Source organism: Dasypus novemcinctus, unplaced genomic scaffold (genome assembly GCF_030445035.2).
Source record: "Dasypus novemcinctus isolate mDasNov1 unplaced genomic scaffold, mDasNov1.1.hap2 scaffold_189, whole genome shotgun sequence".
NCBI classification, from domain to species: Eukaryota; Metazoa; Chordata; class Mammalia; order Cingulata; family Dasypodidae; genus Dasypus; species Dasypus novemcinctus.
Genome location: NW_026688167.1, coordinates 282825 through 301183, shown reverse-complemented (window position 1 = coordinate 301183; position 18359 = coordinate 282825). Strand labels below are relative to the sequence as shown.

The 18359-nt window shown below is 39.6% G+C and overlaps 1 protein-coding gene across 2 annotated transcripts in view; it reads right to left on the bottom strand.

Moving 5' to 3' along the window:
* Window positions 1-17393, bottom strand: part of G3BP1 (G3BP stress granule assembly factor 1) — a 42392-nt gene extending 24999 nt beyond the window's left edge. The window contains exon 1 of one of the 2 annotated variants that reach the window (XM_058292666.2): window positions 17221-17393. Coding sequence is in view for 1 of the 2 variants with exons in the window: in XM_058292667.1 (XP_058148650.1) it covers window positions 1899-1901 (3 nt within the window). In the remaining variant the exon portion in view is untranslated. Of the gene's footprint in view, window positions 1-1898; window positions 2060-17220 lie in introns of those variants that run through there. The other variant, XM_058292667.1, reaches the window with a different exon arrangement.
* Between the last annotated feature and the right edge of the window lie 966 nt (window positions 17394-18359).

Genomic DNA, 18359 nt, shown 5'->3' with positions numbered 1-18359 from the left:
CCAGCCCTGGTGCCTCAAAAAAAAATAAAACTTTTTTCAAGATAACAACTGGACCTTAGAGGATTGTGGCAGTCATCTAACCTGTGGTTTCCAAGTTTTAAGACCCCTATTACCTACTTAAACCAAAGTAATTCCACTTTTTTTAAGTTACGAGTTCACACATAAAATTTCCTTTCTTTGCTTAGCTACTCTATTTGAAAGCCACTAATATCTGACTCAACCCCAGATGAAGGGAAAAATACAATGTGATTAAGTAACATTCCCAGACATGGAAAACAGGTCTCCTGATTCCTTAGAAACAGCTGAAATAAAATTTTATCATTTTATTCCATTAAGTTCTACTTATTATTTCCATATATATAAAGAGGCTATACATATTAAGCAGAAAGTAAAATGCTTCCCTGCCTTATCCAAAATATACACTATATCCACAACATAAAAAGAAAAGTAAAGGAAACCTTCACGACAGGATAAAGGAAAATGGAGAAAATAGTACATATTAAGTAATTCCTAACTTTTTTAATTTGTTGCACTCCTCTTTAAGTACTACCTGCTCCTTATTCCCCAGTTGATATTACAACTTCATTACTAGACTAATACGTCAACTTAACTGCATCCTATCATACAGCCCAATGGTCTTGCTATAAATTTATCAAAAACTACACTCACATCTAATCTTCCTGTACAAAATGATGAAAATTCTCAAGGTTAAACATCAAAGGTAAGAAAAATTTAAGTCCATAATCTCTAGAACTTCTCTTTTCTCCTTTGAGATTACCCAGATAATTCAAATAAAAAAAAAAAAAAAAAGCACATTCCTGATTTGCTCTTACCATCAATATTCTATTTCAGGTAATCTCGATAAAGCCAGAAAGGTAAGTTAAAACGTATTTATATGCTAAATTGATATCCATATCCTTTACAGATTTTTCTTAAAACTGTTATAATTCTGAAACTTGTCAGAGAAATCACGAACATTCACCAAGTTTTCAAACATTACTTTTCTTCATTAGTTTAACAATGTAATAATAACTTATATTAACTGAAAATTTTGCAAACTAGGGTCTTAATTAGCATTTCTGAATTATCCAATCAGATGCTACTTTGAGTTGAAACTGTCAATTTCAGAAATATGCAATAACCATTAGCCAAAACAAATTTTCAGTACTAAAGTTACAAGTTTTAATGTCAGTCAGGGATATCTCAAATACTATTTCAGTCTCTAATACACAAAATAAGACTACATAGCTCCATGTAAGTAACAGCTAAGGCTCCTAAACTCTCTTTTAAGCTATTCTGTAACTGGTATTTATCCACGAAAGAGCTCAAGGAAAATGGTAGCAATCCTTAAAAATTTAAGATTCTGTACGATTAAATACGTGTTGCATTTTAATGAAAATAATCTTGCTTCACTGCTAAAAAGGGGACCAAGTTCTAAATTAAAATACCCACAGTCTTCAAGAACTTCTTTAGTGAGGTCAGATAAAAGTAACATTTTGAAAGAATACAAATTTCTTCCTAAAGGTTTTTTTTTAAGAGATCACTACTTACTTGACTTTCTAGCCCCAAAATGTAAGTGTCTGACATATAGTAGGCACCATAAGTTTTCTTTCATTCAGTATTTGCGGATAAAGATAGAATTTAATACACAATGGCTAAGCAAAATGGATTTCTGATCATCTAACTTTAACAAAATTGAATTGTCACGTTTTCCAGCATTTAGATTAAAATAGTAGACATAACACTGTTTTTTTAATGATTAAGTCCAAAAAGAAACTATCCTAAATAGGGTGACAGAAATCAGAAAGTAGTGACCTAAGGCTGAAAAGATTAGAAAGGAACAAAAGCTGAAATGAGAGAAATACCCGTATCTGAGAGATGTTCCTATAAATACATACCATTTAAAAACTTATCTAGGGGGAAGTGGATATGGCTCAAGTGATAAGGCTCCCATATAGTCCAGGGTTCAACTCCTAGGGCATACTGGTGAAGGTAAGCTGCCCCACACGGAGTGCTGGCCCGCACGGCAAGCTGCCCCGCATTCAGTTCCCAGTGCCTCCTGGAGAAGATGAGCAAGACCATGAGCTGGTATGATAGGCAGGAACAGCGAGACGACATAAGACAACACAAAGAAGAAAGACAATAGACACAACAAAGCAGGGAGATGAGGTGGCTCAAGTGACTGAGTGCCTCTCTCCCGCATGGGAGGTTGGTGCCTTGTAAAGAAAAGACAAGCAGACACAGAGCACACAGCAAATGGACACAGAGAGCAGACTGAAAGTGCAAACAAAAAGGGAGGAAATTAAATAAAAATAAATCTTTTGAAAAAAAAGAAACATATCTAATTGAACACTTAAATTGTATATATTTCATAAGTATGAAAATTATGCCTAAATATTACTAAAAATGTTTCCAAATTTTTTAAAACCCTGAAAATATAAGGTATTAGAATAACTAAGAGTATTAAATTACCCTATGGCACTAATGACAGAATTTATAAGACAGGATCTTCGGTGATCCACAACTAGACACTGAAAGTTTTATGAATAATTCATTTATCTGATTGTCTCAATAAAAAAGAAAATGCAGAAAATGTTGGCAACTGAAGTCCAAAATATTCAAGACTATATTAATAGGCTAAGTTCTAAGAATTAATTCTCGTTAGAAACATTTTGTTTAATGAATCATGTCTCTGGAATCTTCATCTGTGTTTTTGACCTAAACATAAAACATAAGGTATGAGAAACGTGTGCACTAACATAATACGTCCTCCTGAAAATAGCCTTTAATCCAACTCTTGTTCATCAGAACTCTCAATTCTATCAAATCGAAAATAATTGAAGAAATTCAAATATTTCATCTTAGAGAACTTGGTGTTTTACAATTACTGATCTAATATGATAAAAGTTTTATAAACTATGCATATCAATGAAAACACAGGCTAAAAAAATTCTAAAATTCTCCCTTAGCTATTAATTGCTCCTCAGCAGTTCTTTTTTTAAAAGAGGTTTTAGAAATTCTTACAACTACAGACTCAGACTTTACCTAATAAAAAAGCATATGCCAACTGGTTAGAATAAAAAGCAAGCACCAAAGTCAGGAATAGGAACAATCTAATTTTATTATTTCAACTGTCAATAGCAACTTCAACTTCTCCATGCTGACATGAAGGTGCAAGGACTTCCTAAAACATAAATGCTACTTTCCCAAGACATCCTGACTCCATTCTTCCAAATCAAGTAGTTAAATAACATAAATAATAAACAAGTATCCAAAACAATTCTAATTTGGACAGCACTCCCTTCCTTCTTACACTGCTTTCAGGTCAAGAAGAATAAACCTTTTTGGAAGAAATATTAGAAATCACTCAAAAATAATATTCCTGAAAATGATGTACACTGAAATCATTATGGTCTAGAAAGATGTAAGAAATGGGATCAGGGAATACAGGGTGGGGGAAATCACTCATTTTTACTCTAGAATGTTTACTTTCAAATAATTTTATACTCAAGTTTTTATATCCCCTATATTTGAGAATGATGCACTATTAAAAAATGTGCTCTATGAAAGAAATGGGGAAAATGACACTTAAAAATGGTTTTCTGTATAATTTCCCTAAACATTTTTTCAAGAGATAGAGAAAAGCTAATAGATACTAGGGTAGGGAAAGAGGAAGGACAGAAAGGTTCTTAAAGAAGGAAGAAAAAAACAGCCAGTTAGACATCCTTGAGGAAAAGATATTCAACATGACCTTCAGTTTACCAGTTTTAATTGAACCATCCCTATCTAAGACAAACAGTTGAAGAGTTTTAACCAGGCTACCTTTAAGTAAAATATGATAAACTCTGCCACTGAGTGCTCTATTTTAAAACAGTAAATGAATATTTGAAATGCAAAAAAAATTGGCTAAAATTTCTCTAGCCAATCCCCACTAGGGAACATTCTCCAAAAGCATTCACCAGCTATAACCTTGAGCTAGTAACTTAATCTCTGTGTACCTCAGTTTTTCTGTAAAATTAAAATAATTGTCATAAGAATTAAGTGTTGATAGTAAGCACTGAATAAGTTAGCTTTTATTACTATTTTAAAATTATTAAAGTTAATGAAAAGAAAGCATTCCCACATCTCATTCTCTTCTGCACCCAGAAGATTACTTCCTTATTTTGCTATCACTTCCTGAGATAGGAAATTAGCAGAGTTCCATAGACTACAGAAGACCAGGGACTTAACATAAAACTTTACCTTTTCACAGAACTTCTAGGTTGACTTCGCAATTTCAGCAGTCCACCATGTGAATGCTACATGGAAAGCCCTGTCTTGCCTATGTGCCCACAGAATGTTAACTACCCCTTCATACTGCAAAACCAAATCCTACAGTGCAAATCTCAATACTATCACTTAAAACAGATGCATGACTGTTTTAATGTCTTTATGCTCTCGATCAGTATAAAAGTTTGTGCATTCTTAAAAAAACAAGAGCATAAAGTTGATTAAACTGCTAAATGACAATTTTTTTTTTATGCTAAGTAAATAAATTTGATGAACTGAAATAAACTGCTCTGAAACAATTTTTACCTATTAGGATATATTTAGGAAAAGCAAACAGGAAGGAAATCAATCCATTTTTTTTTAGGTACTGGGGCCGGGAATTGAACCCTGGACCTTGTAGAGGCACTGGGAACCAAACCTGAGACCTCCCATGTGGAAAGCAGGCACTAAGCCACTTGAGTCACATCTGCTCCCTCAGTCAAATGTTTAACTGGCTTTCTTCCAAACATTAGAAACTTGGAAAAGAGAAAACTGGTACTGACTACTTTATTGATTTTATTTGGGGGGGGTAATTTTATATTATGAAATATTTCATACAAAAATACATACATAAAAACCTACAAATAAACAATATAAGGTATAAAAATATAAGATATAAAAAATTTTCACTGCTGCAGTATTTGTAATATGGAAAATTATATAATGCTCTCTTTATAATGCATATAGGACACTGTACAATGGAATACTATGTTAACTATTTAAAGAGTAATTTAATGGTAAGTGGATTTGGCTCAATTGATAAGAGTGTTCGCCTACCATATGGGAGGCCCAGGGTTCAAACCCAGGGGCTCCTGACCCATGCAGTGAGCTGGCCCATGCACAGTGCTGATGTGCACAAGGAGTGCTGTGCCACACATAGGGGAGCCGCAGGCTCAAGGAGTGCTCCCCTGCAAGGAGAGCTGCCCCACGTGAAAAAAAAAACAGCCTGCCCAGGAGAGGCGCCGCACCCACGGAGAGCTGACGCAGCAAGATGACGCAACAAAAAGAAACACAGATTTCCAGTGCCACTGACAAGAATGTAAGCGGACACAGAAGAACACACAGCGAATGGACACAGATAGCAGACAACGGGGGGGATATATATATACTTTTAAGATTTTATTCCCCCCTTGTTTGAGCTTGCTTGCTGTTTGCTGTGTGTCCATTTGCTATTTACTCTGTGTCTGCTTGTCCTCTCTTTAGGATGCACCAGGAACCAAACCTGAGACCTTCCATCTGGGAGAGAAGGGCTCAATCACTTGAGCCACCTCAGCTCCCTGCTTTGTTGTGTCTCTCATTGTCTTTCCTCCATGTCTCCCTGTTGCGTCATCTTGTGCATCAGCTCATCACACATGCCCGTCACACCAGATCACTGTATTGCTCGTCTTCTCCAGGAAGCACAGGGAACTGGACCAGGGACCTACCATGTGGTAGACGGGAGCACCCAAGAACAATATATATTCAGAGCCCAATTTTCATAAGAAAAAGGTACCATATGAATTTTGTTTAACTATTTCCAGAAAATGCCTGGGAGAACCTGTACCAAATTTCTAATCTCTAGGGCTACTTCATACTGAATTGCTAGAGTGTCCTGAGAACATACATTACATTTAGAATAAAAAACACAAAAAGAAAAAGCACAATAAAGGGTACCAACATCCAATAACTAGTGGTATAAAATAATTTTAGGGAAACGGACTTTGGCCCAGTGGTTAGGGCGTCCGTCTACCATATGGGAGGTCCGCGGTTCAAACCCCGGGCCTCCTTGACCCGTGTGGAGCTGGCCATGCGCAGTGCTGATGCGCGCAAGGAGTGCCGTGCCACGCAAGGGTGTCCCCCGCGTGGGGGAGCCCCACGCGCAAGGAGTGCACCCGTGAGGAAAGCCGCCCAGCGTGAAAAGAAAGAGCAGCCTGCCCAGGAATGGCGCCGCCCACACTTCCCATGCCGCCCACACTTCCCATGCCGCTGACGACAACAGAAGCGGGTGCCGCTGACGACAACAGAAGCGGACAAAGAAACAAGACGCAGCAAACACACACCAAGAACAGACAACCAGGGGAGGGGGGGAAATTAAATAAAATAAATAAATCTTTAAAAAATAATAATAATAATAATAATTTTAGCTCTCTTGAAATCTTAAAATCCCATTTAGATGTGTAATTTCCTGAATTAGCCATGCTGTGTGATTTAAATTAGTACAAGCAGAGTACTTAATAAACAGATCCACAGGTCATAAAATGTCTCTGTGTTTATTAGCAGCAGGTGCAACTGGTGTAATGTCAACTTTTTCATGGTTGCAGAAAGTTTTCTATGTCTGATAACTTTCTCCCAACTGTTAGGGCTAATGTCTAAGCTTACAGGCTAAGCATCCTCCTTAAAAGTTCTGGGTTTCACATTTAAATTTGATTTAAAACAAGTTATTTACTTACTCTGTTTTTTTTTAAAGTACTATATAGGAAGTGTTTCTTAGGAAGTTCTCCAACTTTAGGAAGGAATTCACTTTGGCTTGTTACAGTGTTAATTTTTCTAACAGTATCATGCTATAATGACTTTAGGATCCTTTGAAGCAAACAATAAAAGAATAATATGGACTTAAGGGAGCTTTCTGTACATGAGAAAAAGTTTGAGAAGAATTATTAGCTGCCTACAAAGAATAAAGAATGTCATACTTTACACTATTCTCACCTATTCTGGAAAGCACATAACACCTTCGCTAAGTGTTAGTCTAAGAAAACATAAGACACAGAGATACCATCAATGCACAGATTAACACAACCAGTGATCTGTTTTTAATTTTGCTGGAATGATCCTGATTTTAAACTGTGAAATACTCCATTAAACTTCAAAATCTCTACTTCTCCCCCAAGTTTAGAGACTGCATAGCAACTTCAAAGAAATTCCCTTCCATAACTTTGTTGAAGTTCACAGAGAAATCTATGGGTGTGGACTTTGACTCTCAAGAGCTGTGAGCACATATCCTCCAACTTTAACAGAATCAATGAGCAGGAAAGCATAATGAAGGCAGAGCATACTCCAGCTTGAGTTTTTAATAGCAAAGCCTATTCTTTCTAATAAAATCAAAATAGTACAATGCCTTAATAGCCCATGACCTATATGGTTTTAAAATAAGAAAAACTATATCATCATATAACAAAGAATGTATGTAAACTTCTTCAAAAACCACGAAACAACTAACAATCTAAGAGAAAAATAGGCTTAGGAAGTGGAAAAGGCGATTCTCAGTTAATTACTAAATGGATAACAAGGAAGATAGCTGAACTCACTAAGCAACCAGTAAAATGCAAGTTAAAACTTGGAACTTCTCACCTAAGAGAGATCCCAAAGTATTAAAATCTTAGTAAATACCATACATCATCACAGAAGGGAGAAGAGAAATTGCAAGATTGCTGAAGGCAGTGTCAACTGGTACAACCACAAATGAGGTACAATGTTGCAGTTATCTAATAAAATAAAATACCTTGTGATGTACCAGACTATCAATTCTCTCCAATGTGTACATCCTAGAGAAACTTACCCACATATACAAGGAAACATAAACAGAAAAATTAATTGCAAGGCCTAATTCTAAACTCTAAAACAGGTAACAATCTACATGTCCATCAACAGACAGACGCAGAGGTGGCTCAAGCCATTGGGTGCCTCCTAAAAAGACAAGCATACAACAGACACAGAGTGCAGTGAGTGTGAGCAGTGAGTGCAAAACAACAAGGTGAAGGAGAAATAAATAAAAACAAAACTTTAAAAACAAAACAAAAAAGTTATAAGCAGATGTTGCTCAACCACACCTGCTTCCCATGTATGAAGCCCCAGGTTTGATTCCCAATACCTCCTAAAAACAAAACGAATGGGAAAAAAACAACTCAGGAGAGCCAAAGTAGTTCAATGGTTGAGCACGAGCTTCCCACATACGAGGTCCTGGGTTCAGTCTCCGGGCCCAGTATCTCCCAAAAAAAAGAAAGCTAATTGCCAAATATGTACTGTATGACCCCCTTTAAATATGTTTGTTTTACTCCACCCACAAGGTAATATCATATATCCTTCAAGGATACATCTGTAAATGTATTATTATTAGCCTGGTTACAAAAATAGACAAGTGGATCAATGAAACAGAATAGACTCCAGAAATATACATCCACACATACATGGAAAATTTTCAACAAAGAACAAAGACTATTCAATGGAGAAAGGACAGTCTGTTCAACAAATGGTGCTGGAACTTGGATATTCATATGCAGAAAAAACAAAAACAAAAACAAAACTCAGATTCATGTCTCAGCATATATAATATTTAATTCAAAATGGATCACTGATCTAAATTTAAAACCTAAAATGATAAAACATCTAAGAGAAAACCCACATGACCTTGAATTATGCAAAGATTTTAGATATACCACTAAATGCACAACCCATAAAAGAATAAACCAATAAAATGGACTCCATCAAAATCAAAAATCTTCTGTGCTACAAAAGAGACTGTTAAAGAAAATGAAAAACAAGACTGGGGTTAAATTATTTGCAAAACCTACCTATAAAAGACTTCTATCCAGAATACATAAAGAACTCTCAAAACTGAATTAAAAAAACCCCACAAAATATAGGCAAAAAATTTGAAGAGATACTTATGAGCGCCAAATAAGCACATGAAAAGATATGTTAAATAATATTAGTCATTGCAGAAATGCAAATTACAACTACAGTGTGGGAAGGCGACTTGGCCCAGTGGTTAGTGCGTCCATCTACCACATGGGAGGTCCATGGTTCAAACCCAGGGCCTCCTTGACCCGTGTGGAGCTGGCCCATGCGCAGTGCTGATGCATACAAGGAGTGCCATGGCACGCAGGGGTGTCCCCCATGTAGGGGAATTCCACGCACAAGGAGTGCACCCCGTAAGGAGAGCACCCAGCACGAAAGAAAGTGCAGCCTGCCCAGGAATGGCACCACACACACGGAAAGCTGACACAACAAGACGACGCAACAAAAAGAAACATAGATTCCTGGTGCCACTGATAAGGATAGAAGCGGTCACAGAAGAACACACAGGGGAAGCAGACTTGGCCCACTGGTTAGGCCGTCCATCTACCACATGGGACGTCCGCGGTTCAAACCCCAGGCCTTGCTGATCCATGTGCAGCTGGCCCATGCGCAGTGCTGATGCGCACAAAGAGTGCCCTGCCATGCAGGGGTGTGCCCTCATAGGGGAGCACCACACACAAGGAGTGCGCCCCGTGAGGAGAGCTGCCCAGCACGAAAGAAAGTGCAGCCTGCCCAGGGATGGTGCCGCACAAACGGAGAGCTGACACAACAAGATGACACAACAAAAAGAAATACAGATTCCCATGCCATTGACAACAATAGAAGCGGACAAAGAAGACACAGCAAATAGACAAAACAGACACAGAGAATAGACAACCGGGCCGGCGGGGGGGGGGGGGGGGGGGAATCTTAAAAAAAAAAAAAATCTTAAGAAAAAAGAAACTACAGTGGGATACTCTAAAAGTGATAAGACTAGAAAGGCTGACCATACCAAGCATTGGCAAGGATAGGAGAAAATGGAATTATTATGCATTGTTGGTGGGAATGGAAAATGGTGCAATCACTTTGGAAAAGTCTGGCAGTTTCTTAAAAAAATCAGACATATGTCTACCACATGATCCAGCTTTTTCACTTAGTTACCCAAGAGGAATTAAGATATACATCCATACAAACACTTGTATACAAAGGTCACAACAGCTTTATTTGTAATAGCCAAAAAACTGGAAACAAACCATATGTCCATCAAAACGTGAATGGATAAACAAATTGTGATATAGCTACTAAATGAAAATAATAATAAAACTGAATAGTGATCCTTACAATGACAGGTATGAACCCCAAAAACTGTTATGCTGAGTGGTAAAAGCCAGAAAGTGAGAACACATACTGCTTTCATTCACATAAAAATTCTAGAAATGTAACGGAGGGCATATCAAGGATTCCACAGGGGTCAGAAGCTAAGAGGGGAGAGAAGGCAGGAAAGAAGGAATTAAAAGGAGGCATTAGAAAAAAGAAATTTTTTAGGAGGTACCGAGGATCTAACCCAGGACCTCCTACATGTTCGTGGGATGCAGGCACTCAACCACTGAGCCCCCAAAAAAACCTTTTGGTAAGTTCACTCGTATTGATTGTTGTGATGGTTTCCATCAGTACGTGCATGTCAAACATTATCAGACTGTATCCCATGAATATGTCTAGTTTTGTATGTCAATTATACCTCAATAAATGTTTTTTTAAAAATTTCAAACCCAGTAATAAAATAGCCTGGAAAGACACACATCTGTCAGGATAAAGGCTCTCTGGGGGAAAAATCAGGATTGGGAACTGTCAATTCTGAGTGCACTGTTGTTTAAGAGGTCTTTTTACTCTATTTTACACATTATCAACACCATTAAGAAAAAATAAAAAGGGTTTGTGTATACCAACATGATATCCCTAAAATATACATTTAATTGTCTTAAGATATGTTTCAGGGTTATGCCATGTATTCAATTTTTTTCTTCTTTTAACTTAAACACTTTTTCTTAATATTCCCAATCACTGAATGTACTATGAAATTTGGTCCTTTAAATTACTGGCAAAACAAAAGCATTTTCCCAGAATCAGAGAAAGTTTCTTTTGATGGCTTGAATAACCTGTAAGAGTAATAAAGAAGCCAAAGTCTGGGATGAGAGCAAGAGCAGTATCATTGTCCCTGGAATCTTAGCAGATTAACTGTTCAATCTATTTTCCCAACTCTTCATATTTACCACCTGCCATCTTCGTTCAGAATTCTTCCTGATAGCTCTTTGGAGAAATGGTTGATTCTAGGGCTACAGCAGGCAAACTAAAAGATGAGGCTGGAGCAACTGGTAATTTAAGAAAGAAAATGCTTTTTAAAAAATGGATGGGGAGGGAGGCGGCTATGGCTCAAACCACTGGGCTCCTGTCTACCATATGAGAAGCTCTGGGTTGGCGTCCCAGGGCCTCCTTGTGAAGGCAAGTTGGCCCGCACCAGCGGAGAGCTGACAGCCCACACCCACAGAGAGCTGGCGCAGCAGCAAAGGGAGGCAAGCAGACACAGAAGAATGTACAGTGCATGAACAGAGAGCTGACAGCAAGCAAGCCGCAAGGAGCGGGGATAAATTTTAAAAAAGGATGGGGAGAGTGGATGTAGTTCAGTGGTTTGAGCGCCTGCTTCCCACATGAGAAGGTCCGGGGTTCAATTTCCCATGCCTCCTAAAAGACAAACAAACAAACAAAAAGCACAACTCAGGGGACCCGATGTGGCTAGTGGTTGAGCACCAGCTTCCTACATACGAGGTCCAGGGTTCAATCCCTAGCCCCGGTACCTCAAAAAAAAAAGGGGGGGAAACGGACTTTGGCCCAGTGGTTAGGGCGTCTGTCTACCATATGGGAGGTCCGCGGTTCAAACCCCGGGCCTCCTTGACCCGTGTGGAGCTGGCCATGCGCAGCGCTGATGCGCGCAAGGAGTGCCGTGCCACGCAAGGGTGTCCCCCGCGTGGGGGAGCCCCCACGCGCAAGGAGTGCGCGCGTGAGGAAAGCCGCCCAGCGTGAAAAAGAAAGTGCAGCCTGCCCAGGAATGGCGCCGCCCACACTTCCTGTGCCGCTGACGACAACAGAAGCGGACAAAGAAACAAAAGCAGACAAAGAAACAAGACGCAGCAAATAGACACCAAGAACAGACAACCAGGGGAGGGGGGGAAATTAAATAAATAAATAAACCTTAAAAAAAAAAAAAAAAAAAAAAGGATGGGACATGTCAAAAGGGCATAAGTCAAAACTGGAACAATTCTGGCAACAAAACAACTAAGGATAATATTGGATTACAAATCAAAGATAAATTTAACATCCACAAGTCCATCCTGATAGAAATGACTGAGTTAAAAAAAAAATAAAGGAAAAGGACAAATCTTCCTTACAGAAAAACTTCAAATATAGAAGGAATGGAGGAAATAAAGAGTCACCATTAGACCACCACAACAATAGTCATAGGCAAGATCCGCTGATAAATGCTAGAATGGGAGAAACTGTAAGGAGAAACAGGGTATTTGCATAGCTTCAAAGTAACTTCACCAAAATACTTGTTAATTTCAGTGTCCACAAATTCTTTAATTCTCCTCCAGGGAGAAAGCAGAGCTTAATTTATACAGACAGGATTTAGTGTACTAGCTTCTATTGAATACAGTATGGAAAGGGAAAAATACTAACCTCCCATGACCTTAACCATGTGATCAAGGTTAAATTCAACCAGTAGTGATATTATGTATCCCCTAATATGTGTGAAGACAGCCAAGTCACCTCTATGGTATTCCTATCCCAAATCCATAACCTCAGTCTAATCATAAAAACCATCAGACAAACCCAAATTGAGAGGCATTGTATAAAATATCTGACCAGCACTCTTCAAAAGTATAAAGATCATAAAAGACCAAGAAACAGTCATAGACCAAAAGAGACCAAGTAGACATGAGGGCTAACTGTAATGTGGTATCCGGGAAGAAAAAAGGACATTAGAGAAAAAACTGAAGAAATCAAGATAAGGTCTAGTCTTTATTAAAAATATTTTATTGATGTCAACTTCTTAGTTTTGGTAAACGTACATGATTATGTAAAATGTTAACACCGAAGCTGGAGAAAGGGTATAGAAAAGATCACTCTGTACTGCAACTCTTCCATAAACGTAAAATCATTTTAAAATTCTAAAATGTCCTCAAAGGAAAAAAAGCAAGAATTGGAAAACTTGCAATTCACTAATCAACAGTATACTAACATAGTTTGTAACACTGGTCTGATAAATCATTTCTCTTAAGTTTTTAGAATCTCTTCCCTGCCCCCAAAGTTAAAAAGCCAGTCAGCTGTGCTCTTAAGGAACAATCTGTGTTTTTTATAAGCAAGATGAAAAGGTACTTTACAGTTAGTACACCACCTCATCTATCAAATTCCTAAAAACAAAACTTTGAAATCCTTCAGATCCCCAAAGATACATTACAGGAAACTAAAGGCAAGCTCAGAGGGTCCATAAACATGGGGTAAGCCTACAGGTTACAGAATACGGAAAAGTGTGGAAGGGCAGGTTAATGCCACATTTGCTTTCCAGAAATCCTGAAACCTTCAAAGCTTTTTAGATAAGAAAATAGCTAGCACAAATCTGTCTACAGTACCTACTAGGATGCCTTCACAAAGTTAGTTTAGACCAGGTCATTTAGGTTGATTAATCTTTTGAAAAGAGTAGTACAAAGATGAAAGGTGGGTCTAGTCTTGTTCCTAATACCTCTGTGCCCTCATGCAAACCACTTAAGCTTTTAGAGCTCCATTTCTGTCATCACTAAAGACATGAGAACACTTAAAACATGTAAAAGAACTCCTAAAGTATGCAAAGGGCTACACAAATAAACAATGCTATTACATATCCATGTAAGTTACTAGCTACCAAGGGTTCCATCCCTACAAATTGTGCCCCATTCAAGAAGCCAGGATCTTTCTCTGAACCATCTTTAATCTTTATTAAACACATAAAATTTATTAACAACTAAATTATATGACCATCTGACAGATGGGGTAATCAATCACTTAGAGTCATCTGAAGATCTTATCTACTAGGCCACAGCCTGTGAGAAGAAATTTTTTAAATTGTTTTCTGCTTTGTAAACCCCAATCTTGAGTTTTCACATACAGATTATTCCTAGCACTTTACCCTGTCTCTTCAGCTTGCAAGTCAGATTTCTCCAACCAAGGCCAGAAAGGGTGTCTAAGAATACATTAAAACAACAACAACAAAATTTTTTTGAGTATTTAAATATATAAACCTAGTTAACTGCCAGTGTGATCACTGACTACAAGTTAAGTTATAGTTGCTAAATCTAAATTTAACTCCAGGCCTGGAAGGAAAGTATTGTACTACAAAAGGTTCACCACTAGCCAGAAAGGGAAAAATGGGGGGGAAAAAAAATTTTTTTTTGGACCCACATACTTTGACACTGATCCCTCTTTGCAAGGTTTTAAGACAAGTCAATAATAATTTTGGTCACAGGTGGCCTTAAAGCACAATAAAATTAAATGAACATACAATGCATATTTGAATTCTTAAATACTGCTTTTTCAAAACCAACCTAATTACAAAATGTTAGGAAAAAAACAAGTAAGCAGTTTTATTAAAGTGAAGGGGAAAAAAACACAAATTCAAGCTTTACATTTTATCTTTTAGCACTGTCCCTAAGTATACTCCTAAGAACCATATATAATCTCTGAATCGAAAAAATAATTGAAAGCTAATCTCTACTTTTTATGCTAACCCTTTGCTATCTCTACAAAACACCAAAACAAGTAAACAAATACATATTAATACATATAACCAAAAGATTGCTGCTCAAGAGATTACTAATACCGCCAAATCTGTTGCGCCCTTAGCAGACTGTCAGCCAAGACAAGCAAATGAGCACGGGTTAAATAAAGAACAAAGAATTCCCTACTTTTCTACCTGTTAGAAAGGGTACAAAAACTAGGATTTGAAAGAATTTAACTCTTAACAAAAGTAGCCTATGACTTGGCTGTGAAGTAGGGAGACCCAAGTCTTATATTACCACAATTTGCTGCAATTCACTTATTCTTGATAAATTAATGTACAATAGATCAATTGGGATACCAATTTGTAAACTATCACTTAAAAAAAAAAAATCCTGCCCACTAACCATTTGTCTGAGGCCAAGAATAGTATTTTTTAACACTTGAAGGGGAAATTAACAAAATTTCCCCTCACTGCATAGGGCAATTTTATTCTGATGTATTTTATCTCAAGCACTAATAAAATTAGCTGGACTCAAACTTAGTAGGTTAAATATAAGTCATTAAAGTATTTTAGTATTTAATAAACTAAATTGCTCATCTTAAAATGTCTTAAAAATCTAATTCCATAGTTAACCTATCTCTAAATGTAGGTCATAGGAATTGCTACATAAAAGCAAGTTCCCAGTAAAGCAATGTTATTTGTAGCAACTCCAACTAAAGGTAAGAACTTGTCCATATGTTTTGATCCTTTATTTATTGCTACTTCAAGGAATATTGGGAAAAGTAGTTTCCATTTCCATGGAAACACTTACAAATACTAAGCTTCCTCCTTTTTAACGTATTTACAAGGATGTACATTGTATTAGCTCTGCAAAAACCCTTATTAAATGCCAATCCTAAAAAGTATGTGGACAGAGAGAAAGAAAAATAAGAAAAAAGAACAGTTTGAAAGCCATTCAATTCAAAACTAGTTCAGAAGAGTTAGTCCCAAAACTTATTGTGGTTTTGTCTCAAATAGATATTTGTGATGAAAAGTAATGATTTGGACCTGCAACACTGTAATACTTATTAAAATATAACTCTACTAGAAAAATTAAAATTCTTGTCTTTGAAGGTAAGGAAGATGTCTTCCAATTTTTTGCATATATAAAAGTCCAGCAGAGTAAATGCTAAGTAACTGAATTGAATATAGACAGGTAAGATCCCAACTGCCACAAGGGTATGATTTCCAACACCCATAATTCACCTACCATTATAAGCTCCAGAGAGCTCATATTCATTCTGTTACTGGGAGCCGTTCATTCCATTCCTACTTCAAGTTTTAACCCACACAAGCTGGTGAAATCTGAAACTCACCGTTCTGAATTTCAACTATAAAACAGGGAAGTTAAACTATCTTCTCAAAGGTCTTTCTCAAAAGTTTGCTCCGATTTTAAAAATAAAGGTCAAGGGCTACGTATCTGGGTCTAACTTCCTGCTGGCGGGAATTTCCCATTGCCATGGAGTTTCAAATCTGAGGAGGAACATAATCCACCTTGATCTGCACTTATTCGCTTTTTCCTGCTTTTTCCAGAAGCTGTTAGGATAGGACATTGATCAGCCTTCTATCTGTATGAATACACATAGAAAGGAAGCTCAGGCCCCTTTCCCTTTGTCATAATCCCACTTCCAGCCCTTGCCCGTCGTCCCGAAAGCCTGTAAATGGTCTAAGTACAAATGCAGCCGCAGTCTTCTGAGTTACCCTTTCCCGTGACGAGTGCTCTGGGGGCAAATGTGCCCCGGGACCGCAAAGGCGGCTGGAGCAAATAAAACAGGCTCAAGAATGGGAGTCAGACAGCCTCGTTTCAAATAACTGCCTGCCCCTTACCGTCCGTGAGCCTTTGACCGTGTCACTCTACTTCTGTTCGCAGAGCCCGGTGTAAACGAGGAAAATAACCGTATGTACCGCGTAGGATCGTGGTAAGAATTAAATAAGATGCATACGAGTTGCTTAGAAGAGTGTCTGGCACACAGTAAGGGCTTACAAAGAACACCAGTTATCATCACTACCCACGCTATGCACGCACGCGACTGCTCCCTCGTTACTCCAGGTAAAACCAAAGAGCAGCAGCACTTCTCGCCGGTTCTGGCACTTAGAGTCACCCCCACCTCTAGTGAAAGGCCGCCTCCTGGGCCGGGCCAAGCTTGGGCCCCTCGACCAGGGGAGGAAAGACCTCGCTGGCGCGTGAGGGAGAGGACGGGCGGGAAATTTCGGCTGGCGAGCCGGCCCTGGGCTCGGGCGGCGGCCGCGGCGCGTCCTCGCCTCGCGTGGCCGTTGGACGCGGCACGCGCACGCGGCGGGCCCGGCCTCGCGTTCCAGCCGCGGGAGGGGGAAGGGGGGGAGGCCGCGCGCCCGTCCGCCGCCTCGCGCGCCCGTCCGCCGCCTCGCGCGCCTGCGGCCGTTGGAGTGGGGGTGGGGGGACGCGCCTTGCACGGCCGCCGCAGGCGCCACTAGCCCTTATCCTGCTCTCACAACTGCCCCGGCTCGTCCTCATCCCCGGGAGGCCCGGCCCCGCCCACACCCCCGCGTACCTGTGCGGCTGAGCGGGAGACGAACCAGCTTTGCTCCACAGCAGGGCGGAAGGCAAAAAACCCCTCACGCAACTGCGTCCGCACACACGCGTGCTCCGCCGCCGGTCTATATAAGCATGACTCAGCCTAACTTGTTGCGGCCAGGTCCGGCGAGCTGATGACCAATCCCTAATGCGTCCTCTGGGCTCTTCGAACCACAATTGGGTACTGACTCAGGGTGAAGGCGTGGCTCTTGATTGGCTTTGACTCAGGCCTATGAGATGGTGAGGATCCCGTCTCCCTAGTAACGGACTGGCACTAAGAGAAGCCAATAACGAAAAGGTACAGTGGAAAGTAAGGTGGGAAGTTATTTGACCGATACCCATGGTAGCCAATAAATGCGTGGGGCTGCTCTCATTCGTTAAAGCGTCTTCCTCCGAGCGGAGATCCGTTTTCCAGGCAGGAGCGGTTGCTCCACAAGGTGGAGCCCGTGTACTTTGGGGAAGTAAACCCCAAGCAACTAGGCTGTGGGCGCTGGGGAGGCCAAGGAAACCCCCGGCCAATCGCAACGCCGAAAGGAACTGATTGACGTGGGGGTTGGACTGCCCCAAGGAGACCGAGCCCCGCGGCCCTGTGCTCTCGGGGGCGGTTATTCCCCTTTTCTGGCTTGGACTTCTGGTCTCTCCTCTATCATTTGCACAGCCCTGCCCTCGAGGCCTGCTCTCCTGCCTTCGAGGCTTGCTCTCCTGCCTTTTGTGCACAGTTTGGTACCAGGGGAACCAAACGGTGAAGTTACACGTTAAATCTTTTTTCCTTTTTTATTGCAACTGTTGTTTGGGGGGTTCTTGGTTGTTTTTTTTCCCAAGCTACACCCTAACATTCGCGGGCTCTTAAAGTTAGTCGGTACAATTGTTGGACAACCTAAGGAAAACAAAAGACGAAAGTAACTCCTGTTGTGTCCATAAGAGAATAGGAAGAGGTCACACGTGAAAACTGTTGAGTTTGAGAACATAGATTTCTACCCCTGTTGCTGCTTGGCAAGTGCTGCTGTTGCTTGCCCAATAGGAGGCTTTCGGTGTTTCACTCAGATTTTCCTTTTTGGTCGTTGCCGAGGAACGGTGGTTTGTAAATTCTCCGATCCAATGATCAAATTCGGACCT